Genomic DNA, 9,443 nt, shown 5'->3' with positions numbered 1-9,443 from the left:
TTTTGACAAAACTAGTCATTTCTCCACCACCTGTATTAGTATCTTGACTGAGATGACAACAACCTAGGTGTTTACCCTTAAAACAACTTACTAAACCACAAACTTAGCGTGTGAAGACTTTGTAATTTTTGAGATATAAACACACCTCAATAATTACTTTTAAAAATATAGAAAATAACATTTTAAAAGTTCTCTTAAAAAGTCCCCATGGCCCTAGCAAGTTTTGCTCAGTGGATAGAGCATTGACCTGCAGACTGATGGGTCCTGGGTTCGATTCTGGTTAAGGGCACATACCTCGGTTGCAGGCTCCAGCCCAGTCCTGATGGGACACATGCGGGAGGCAACCAATCCATGTGTCTTTCTCACATCCATGTTTTTCTCTCTCTCTGTCTCTCCCCCTCCCTTCCACTCTCTCTAAAGAATCAAAGGAAAAATACCCTAGGGATGAACAAAAACAAACAAACAAACAAACAAACAAATGTCCTGTCCATTCCTTTATTCACTCCTAGCCTTCGATTACAGTTTGCATCTTCACAGGGGGTCATAGTTGCGACCTCTCTGGGGAAGGGGGGGGGCGCGCGCGGACAGAAAGATATCTGGCAGGCTCCTCCCCTCGCCCCTCCCCTGGCTCACAGGTACATCCTGTGAGACACACCTGACCCTGGTGCTTGATTCAGGCTCCCTTCACGCCCTCTCGGATGTATGGAAACAGTGCAACAAACGGTATCATCTCAGAGAGCCCAGGAAATCCATGGATGCAATAGGAACACACAGGAGACATATCGGTGTGAGCTGCACGATGGTCCAGCCCTGTCTCTGATCGTCTGTGCTCAGGTGAGTCTCCAGAAGGTCCTGATGCAACAGGAGGTGCAGCCAGCAGCCCTCTGACACCTCCTGTGGTGGTGGTGGTGGTGGTGGCGGTGGCGGGGGGCGGTCTCACACTCTGAGCTTTGGGGTTTAATTCAGGTTTTGTACCCATCGGTTGGTCTGGACTCTTGATTCCATTACTGGCCGGAGCCCTAGACAGTGCCGTCCGTGGTCCATGACCCTGGGCAGAGCCACAGCAGAGTCACAAGGAAACGGGGCATCCACACGGGCAGGACTGCAGGTGACCGAGGGCCCAGGGCGTGAGGGGAGCACCTCGCTCTTCCTGTCTCCGCTCCTTCGGTGGAGACCGGGGTGCGGAGCTGAGCCGAGAGGGGGCAGCCGACTGTGTTCTCAGGGCCAGGATGAGGGGGTCCTCAGGCAGCAGGCGCCCTCGTCTCTCCTGGAACTGCAGCCACTGCCCACCCCTGATAAGATGGCAGGGGGTTCTGCTAGTCCCAGGCGAGGGTCTCGATGGCGTGGGGACTGCCGTCTCCTGCGAAGACCGACTTATTTCCCCTTGGGGTCGCCCTGGCTCCTGCTCAGCCACATCAGCGTGCACAGCAGGCACCCAAGCAGGGGCACCTTTATGACGGTCAGGAGCACCACGTGCAGGTTGCAGAGCAGGAACCTGCAGGAGCGTGGCCACAGGGGTGAGACTCTTCTGGGGTAGCCCCCGTCCCCTCAAGCACCCCCACCTCCCACAGCTCAGACTGGGTGACAGGCAAGCCCCGGTCTCTGTCCTGGCCAGGAAGGCCCCTCTGAGGGGCTCAGTCCTGCTGCCCAAGGGCTAAGCTGCAGGGGCCTCCCTGTGTCTGTTCCTTCCTGCCTTCTGGCTCATCTCCCACAATTCACTGCAGCTCACCCGCAGTCCAGCCAAGCGTTATTCTACTGTTCTCTCCACCTCCACCTCCCTTGGTACATCCTGCCCATCTTTGAAGCTCTGGTCTTTGAAGCAGAGGGAGGGTCCCCTACCCTGTGAGCACGGCTTTCTCTGCTGGGCTCTCCCGGAGGGTCCTCTCGCGGCCCTGACCCCCCACCTAAGGGCACAGGTGAAGTGCACTTGACCATGTATCCCTCTTGGTGGACACTTGGCCCAGTTAGACGATTGGGCCCCCGGTTCCTATCCGGGTATAAGAATCTGATCCTCTCGCCCTACGCCTCATCCCCTCTGCTAGGACCCCCCATCCCCGCAGGCACCCCTGCCCTGTCCCTCAGCCTGCCCTGTCCCTCAGCCTGCCCGGAGCAGGTGAGTCATGCTGATGTCACTGACGGTTTCCTGGAGGGAGAGAGGCGTGCGGTGTCACACACCCTAAAAATACCCACTGCACTCTCTTCACAAGTCCTGCTCCCTGCGGCACCCATCGCTCCCCCACCGTTTCCTCCTGTGCCTCTCCAGCCTCGATAAATGCCCTGCCTCTGCACCCTCCACTCGACGGAACAGCCGCTCTCCAAACAGGACAAAGCCGGGTCCTGAAGCAGGCCCCCAGAGCCTCGCCCCATTCAGACTCGGCACTGAACAAACAGTCCAGCTGGGGCCGGCCCCCAGGAATCGTGTAGGGCGCGGCTATAGGGTTAAGCCTCGGACTGACCTGTTGGCAAAGCCAAAAGCAAGTCCCAGCTTAGAGGGCACAGCTCTCTTAGCATCATTAGGCTTGACCTTATGACGCTCCCTAGATCTTATCTGGGGAGGGAAATGTAGCAAGTGCTGCCAGAACAAGTGAAACTCACAAGAACACTGTAACTATGGTGACCACTTCCTTGTTTACCTCTGGCTATAAAATAAAGGCTCAGCTTGCTGTCTGGATCTGTCTCTGTGGCCTCAGCCAGGCACAGGAAGAGCCACTTACACCCAGCTTATTCTCCCTGTCTGTCTTTTCTACATCCTTTGCCACGCCCCCCCCACCCCCCCCACCCCCCCCCCTCAGGCTTACCGAACCCTTGGCTGAGCTGGCCTGGCATAGAATAGGACCCTTGAGGAAGGAAGGGGATGGGCTGGAGCAGGGGAGTGTGAGCCCATGGAGGGCGGTCTTGAGAGGCTGGACCCCGGGCGAGAAGGGAGCCTGACCCTGGATTTCGGGGAGCCCACCAGGCTGTGATGGGATGAATGTGGGCTGGGGGTGCTTGCCCTTTGATGGAAGAACTCATGGACTGTCCTTTGGGAGCCCTGAAGGGTGTAGACTTCAGGTTGATGCCCTCAGCTTCCCACTCCTTCCTCTCATTGCCCCAGCATTTGGGGAGAGAAGGGCTGGAGCAATGAAGCATGTTTCTACCCGTGACTGTGGCAGAATAACGATCCCCAAAGACACCCTAACCCCCAGAACCTCTGCATATGTTATGTGACATGGCAAAGGGGAATTCAGGCTGCAGGTGGGCTTAAATCACTACTCAGCTGACAGGTGGGGTGATTATCCTGGGTTATCTGGGTGGATCCCGAGTAATCACCAGGCTCTTTACAGGTGAGAGTGGGGCCACGCGCCAAGGAATGTGGGCGGTCCCTAAAAGCTGGAAAAGTCAGGGGATCCTTCACTTAGTCTCCAGAGGAACTCAGCCCTGTCAACACCTTGATGTTAGCTCAGTGAGCCTCACTTCAGACTTCTGACCTCCAGAACTATTCGACAACGATTTGGTTGTTTTAAGCCACCGAGTTAGCAGCGATTTGTTACAGCAGCCGCAAGACACTAATACAGCAGACCTTCCTTCTAGCGCACTTGAGGCTGAACCCCACTACACTTCCTTTTGCTTCCTGGGGGGTGGGAAACCAGAGGGAGCCAGAGCCTGTAGCCCCGCGGAGGGCTTGTTTAGGTTCCACGCGGGGAGTGGGGGGCCCTTTAAGCACGCAGAGGTCAAAGGGAGCCGTGGAGGCGCAGTGCGGGCTCTGCTGTTTCTCCCCTGCACGGGCACATCAGAGCGGCGCCGGGGGGTCCCTGACCCAGCGTCCCTAGGGGAGCAGTCACAGGGCGGCAGCGGGGAAGGTCTTCACGGCCCAGCTCTGCTCACCTGGTGAGGGATCTGGTGAGAGCCATGCTGCTGTTGCTGCTCTGGGCGATTGGAGGCGAGGTAGCCAGACTGACCGAGGCGGATGTTGTCGCAGGTACAGCCGTGTTTGGTGACGTCAGTTCAGTCATATCTGTTGTCTCAAGTTCAGCCGGGTATGTTGTCTCAAGTTCAGGCGGGTATGTTGTCTCAAGTACAGCCAGCTGCGTTGTCACAGGTAGAGCTGCATATGTTAACATAAGTTCAGCCATGTGTGTTGACACAGGTCTAGTTGTTTTTGGTGACAGAGGTACCGTCAAGTTTGCTGTTTGCGCATATGTTTAGTGGGAACAGAGAGGGGTGGTTTCCCTGATTCCCAGAGTGGAGACAAGACCGAGGGCTCAGGAAGCGGACCTGTGGGCGGGGCTCCCACCTGACTCTCCTTCCAGGTCTCTGACGCCAGGGAAGCTCAGGTGCTTCCGGGGCAGGTGTGGCTGAGCCCAGAGGCCCCTTCAAGGCCCAGAGGCAGCCAGGGGAGGCCTGTGGGAGGCCCCTGCCCCGTGGTGAACCCTTCCCTCCTGCCACTAATGAGTTCAGAGTCCCTCGCCCCCTCCTTTGCTCTTAATATGTTTTTAAAATTGATTTTAGAGAGAGGGGAAGAGAGAGAAAAAGAAAGAGAGAGAGAGAGCGAGAGATCAATTGGCTGCCTCCCATATAGGTTCCCACCAAGGATCAAACCTGAGACCTGCCCTAGCTGGTTTGGCTCAGTGAATAGAGCATCGGCCTGCAGACTGAAGGGTCCTGGGTTCAATTCTGGTCAAGGGCACATGCCCGGGTTGTGGGCTTGATCCCCAGTAGGGGGCATGCAGGAGGCAGCCAATCAATTCTCTCTCTCCCTCTTCCTTCCTCTCTGAAATTAATACAAATATATTAAAAAACAAACAAACAAAAAACCTGAAACCTAGGTATGTGTCCTGACGGGGAATTGAACCGGTGACCTTATGGTGCATGGGATGATGCTCAACCAACTGAACCACACCGGCCAGGGCTCCTTTGCTCTTATGGAGCCAGAGAAGGGAGAGGAAGCGGGAGCGGGGGGGGGGGGGGGGGCAGGGAGAGGGCCACTTGCCTGGTGGCTGAGACAATCGGATAATGGCTTCCAGCACCCCACTCCTCCCTGCACAGCCCACAAGGCCCCCCCCCCCCCCCCCCCGCCGTCAGTCAGTCTGGGGCTGCCCTGAGGGTAGAGGCAATGCCCGAAAGGCCTGGAAAAGAGGAACCCCCTCCCTGCACAAGCCTGCCCAGTCCCGTTGGCCCTTCTCTGCCCTCTGGTGACACTAGATGGAGGCGCATACACATGCCCAGGCTTGCTCTTTCTTTCCGTCTCCCCAGACTCTTGGCGTACCTCCCCACCACATGCACACATGTATGTGCACACACGGACACACGGGTGCACACACACGTGTGGTCTCTAGACGTCCTCGTCACTTGCCCGGAGCTCCTCGATGGTCACGGTGAACCGGTGCCTCCAGTGATCATCCCGGATGGACACGCGGCCGTGCCCCACCGTCTGCTCGGACCCCGTGGTTTTAAGGAGGGTGTCGCAGGAACCCCAGGCCTCTCCGCGGCACCACCACTTAGAGTAGCTTTCCCAGCCTGGGTCATAGCGACACTGAATGGTCGCCGAACCCCCTCTGGGGCCGCTCACGGACCAGGGACCAGACATGGAGAAGCAGCCTGCAAAACAGAGGCCCAACGTGCACCTTCTTCCTGCAGCCCAGGGCTGGCGGCTTCTGGCCCCCCCCGGGCCCAGGGTCCTCACGTCCCCACCTCCTGTGTGTTCCTTAGTCCCCGGCACGGTTTCTTTTGCTGTCACCTCTCATGCGAAGGTCCCCTTTGGGATCTGAATGCCTCTGCCCACTCCCCACACCCCGTTTCGGGGATTCTCCCATCCTGAACTCCTCCTTCCCACCAGCCCATAGTCCGCAGGTTTATTTCTCCTCCTTATTTTTAATCCTCATCCGAGGATAATTTTCCATTAATTTTTAGAGAGTGGAAGAGGGAGGGAGAGACAGAGAGAAACATCGATGTGAGAGAAGAGATCGGCTGGCTGTCTTCTGCACGCGCCCTGACCAGGGCCTGGGCCAGGGAGAAGCCCGCAACCAAGGTACATGCCCTTGACCAGAATCGAACCCAGGACCCTTTGGTCTGCAGGCCGACGCTCTATTCACTGAGCCAGACTGGCTAGGGCCGCAGGTTTATTTCTGAATCCTAGAGCCATGAGGTTACCTCTGGGCCTCCTCTGTCCCCCACACACCTAAAGCCCTCGCCCTCTGACTCTGCACAGGGGATAGAGTTGGGGGAGCTAGACACACATTCATGCACACACACTCACACTCACGGCACACACTCACACACACCCTTTTCCTTTTACCTTGAACACCATGCTCTTTGTGTCTCCATAGCTTGGCACAGCTGTTCCCTCCCACCGGAAGGTTCTCGTCCCTCCGCTGAAGGAATCAAACCCTTGCACCCATCCCTCCAGGCTCAGCTCCTGTATCATCTCTCCTAAGGGTCCCAGATTCTGCAGCCAACACAGCCCTCCCGATGCCGCCAGGCCACATTGTCCTCGTCTCCGCCATCTCACAGACCACGCTGGGTGACATCTGGCCTTTGGCTCGGCCGGAGCAGAACCTCAGGCAGGCGGATGGGTGGCTGGACCCACGTCCAGAGAGCCTGCCCACCCTGGCCTCGCTGCCCGTCCCCTCCCTGGACCTGAGCACTTTCCTGGAGGCTTCCCAGCTCCAGCTGCCAGGCTCTGGAACAACCCAGACCCCGAGCCCCACATGACCGGGTGGGTCTGAGTTGAGCGTCTGTGCTCCTAAAAGTCCCTGAGAAGGATTCAAGGATTCGCCACGATCCGTCCATCTGCGTCAGCAGTGCAGCCCGGCTGGGAAACACTGGCCGAGAGGGGGTGCTGGTGTTCGCGGGGGTTTTGTTTCTTTCCTGCACCTGACGGCGACCTTGTGAGGTAGCAGCACCTTGATTTCCGTTTAACCAAAAGGTGCCTGGGTGCTGAAAGGGCCCTGCCATGAGCCCTGATGTGTCCCGTCCCCCGGGACAGACCCTCAGGTTTCCTGCCCAGCCTCGGTCATCCCCGTTCCTGACACCCCGGCCCCACTCACCTGGGACGATGAGGAGGAGCAGGGCTGGGAGCAGCCACATGGTTCTGCCTGTGGGCTCTCTCCCTGGTCACCGTCCAATGCCAGTGCCCGCGGGGGACTTGCGTGGAGCCCAGGCGCACTCTGCCCTCAACTTGTCTAAGTCACTGTGTTTTGTTTCTCTCACCTGCTTCCCTTAAATTTTTATCTTCAGTTACTTCCTCATTTCATTATGTAGGAGGAGACAGCAGTGTTGTCATTTACGAGTGTATGGCTGCTGTGTCTCTAAGTATTTGGGGGAAGCAAAGCGTCCAGGCCTGGCCAGGGTTCCACTCTGGAGCCTGTGTGTGAGGAGCTGAGAAGGTGGCTGCGGGGAAAGCGGGCAGGGCGAGCAGCGGGGCCTGGGGGGAGCTCAGAGCTCGGGGCGAGGGAGTGACCCACTCCCGCTGGGGTTGCCCTTTGGGGAGGGCGCAGCGCTCAGGGCCTTGGGGACATTATGAGGAAGGAGTGGTCTTTGGCTTCAGCTCATTTTGTCCCGGATGCTTTCCGCCACATCCTTGCCTGTTTCACTGGCTGCGGGCTCTCGGCATTGCCAGCGACAGCCGAGAACCGCCCCTGGAGATGGGGTGGCAGGAGGGTGTGTTGGTGACGGTCCTGTGCTCAGAGGTGATGTTAAGCAGCCGGGAAGGGACACTCCCTGGAGACAAGAGATTCTAGGGCAGACTCCAGGAGATGGGGTGGGCGGGGAGGGGGGGGAGAGAGGACAGGTGAGAGAGAAGGAGGGAGGGGGCTTCTGGAGGAGGAGGGGAGAGGGCTCATCAGCATAAGCAGTGTCCACGCAGTGAGCCCACCGCCAGTGTGACAGGCAGATGTAGGGGAAAAGCATCGAAGACAAAAAGCCACTTCTCCTTCCTTATCATGTCCCCAAGACGGTCTCTGCGGGAGAGTGACCCAGTACCTGGGAGGAAGCTGTCCTGGGGGGAGGGGGGTCAGGGGGTCAGGGGGTCAGGGGGTCAGGCTCAGGGAGGGACAATGGCCCAGGGCAGGAAGGGGGTCTGAGATGGCCTGTGGTGGGGCTGCCTGGAAGGGGGCTAGGATGGGGTGTCCCTTCGGCCATGCTGGGAATCAGCCCTGAGCGCGGCTGACGTCATCATGCCCTCCCCAAAGGGCAAACCCAGCGGAGTCGGTCACTCCCTCGGCCCCCCCCTCCCCCGAGCTCTGAGCTCTTCCCTGGGTCCCACTGTTCGCCCTGTCACTTTGTCAGCAGCCACCTTCTCAGCTCCTCACACACACACACACACACTCACACACACACCCTGGCCAGGCCTGGGCGCTCTGCTTCCCCCAAATCATTGGCGACACAGCAGCCATACAGTCCCAAAGGACCTCACTGCCTGTCTCCTAATTAATGAAATGAGGAAGTAACGGAAGACAAAAATTTAAGGGAAGTTGATGAGGAACAAAATATTATGATTTAGACAAATCGAGGGCAGAGTGCGCCTGGGCTCCGCACAAGTCCCCGGAGGTACTGGCACTGCACGGTGACCAGGGAGAGAGCCCGCGGGCAGGACATGTGGCTGCTCCCAGCCCTGCTCCTCCTCATCGTCCCAGGTGAGTGGGGCCGGGGTGTCAGGAACGGGGATGACTGAGGCTGGGCAGGAAACCTGAGGGTCTGTCCCGGGGGACGGGACACATCAGGGCTCATGGCAGGGCCCTTTCAGCACCCAGGCACCTTTTGGTTAAATGGAAATTGAGGCGCTGCTACCTCACAGGGTCTCTGTCAGGTGCAGGAAAGAAACAGAAAACCCCAGCGAACACAAGCGCCCCCTCTCGGCCAGTGTTTCCCAGCCGGGCTGCGCTGTGGACGCAGATGGACGGATGGTGGCGAATCCTTGAATCCTTCTCGGGGGCTTTAGGAGCACAGACACTCGGGCTCCAGCCCAGACCCACCTGGTCATGTGGGGCTCGGGTCTGGGTTGTTCCAGAGCCTGGCAGCTGGTGTGGGCTGGCAGCTGGAGCTGGGAAGCCTCCAGGAAAGCGCTCAGGTCCAGGGAGGGGACGGGCAGCGAGGCCAGGGTGGGCAGGCTCTCTGGACTTGGGTCCAGCCACCCGTCCGCCTGCCTGAGGTTCTGCTCCGGCCGAGCCAAAGGCCAGATGTCACCCAGCGTGGTCAGTGCGATGGCGGAGACGCATGGAGTCGTATCACGGGGAGGGAGGCCAGGAGTCTAATTCTGGGCTGAACGTTAAGTCCTTGGGTAGAGCTGGTGCTGGTGCTCAGAGAGGACAGGGTCTAGGGAGGCGGGGCCCTTGGGCTGCCCCGCTCTGCTGCTTCCCATCCTCCCAGGTGAGCAACCGAGAAAGGTGAGCAACCGAGGAAGCGGATCCACAGCCTCGGGGCGGGGTTGCCCTGGGTCCTCCTGGCTCACCCAGGAGAACCTCCCA

At 58.5% G+C, this 9,443-nt stretch overlaps 2 protein-coding genes across 9 annotated transcripts in view; one reads left to right on the top strand and one right to left on the bottom strand.

Moving 5' to 3' along the window:
• CD300LF (CD300 molecule like family member f) overlaps positions 1 to 9,443 on the top strand; it is a 77,117-nt gene that overhangs the window by 56,025 nt on the left and 11,649 nt on the right. Inside the window, exon 1 of one of the 8 annotated variants that reach the window (XM_059671103.1) lies at positions 8,409 to 8,612. The exons of the other annotated variants lie outside the window; for them this stretch is intronic. Coding sequence (XP_059527086.1) covers positions 8,573 to 8,612 — 40 coding nt within the window. The 5' untranslated portion in view covers positions 8,409 to 8,572. Of the gene's footprint in view, positions 1 to 8,408; positions 8,613 to 9,443 lie in introns of those variants that run through there. 8 annotated transcript variants of the gene reach the window in all.
• LOC132218497 (CMRF35-like molecule 5) lies at positions 489 to 7,328 on the bottom strand. Its single transcript, XM_059669756.1, has 4 exons — positions 7,026 to 7,328; positions 5,318 to 5,577; positions 3,865 to 4,181; positions 489 to 1,495 (listed from the first exon to the last, which is right to left on the bottom strand). The coding sequence occupies exons 1-4, from the start codon at positions 7,063 to 7,065 to the stop codon at positions 1,375 to 1,377; spliced, it is 738 nt and encodes a 245-aa protein (XP_059525739.1). The 5' UTR covers positions 7,066 to 7,328; the 3' UTR covers positions 489 to 1,374.

This window comes from Myotis daubentonii, chromosome 16, assembly GCF_963259705.1.
Source record: "Myotis daubentonii chromosome 16, mMyoDau2.1, whole genome shotgun sequence".
Classification (NCBI taxonomy): domain Eukaryota; kingdom Metazoa; phylum Chordata; class Mammalia; order Chiroptera; family Vespertilionidae; genus Myotis; species Myotis daubentonii.
Note: the sequence above shows the minus strand (reverse complement) of the source record. Positions and strands in the feature narration are given on the sequence as shown.

Coding starts and splice junctions, on each gene's coding strand:
- LOC132218497 (XM_059669756.1), bottom strand. CDS start 7,065: ATGTGGCTGCTCCCAGCCCTGCTCCTCCTCATCGTCCCAG. Junction 5,578..7,025: donor GCTCCTCCTCATCGTCCCAG/GTGAGTGGGGCC, acceptor TCTGTTTTGCAG/GCTGCTTCTCCATGTCTGGT. Junction 4,182..5,317: donor TCCGGGCAAGTGACGAGGAC/GTCTAGAGACCA, acceptor TGTTCCCACTAA/ACATATGCGCAAACAGCAAA.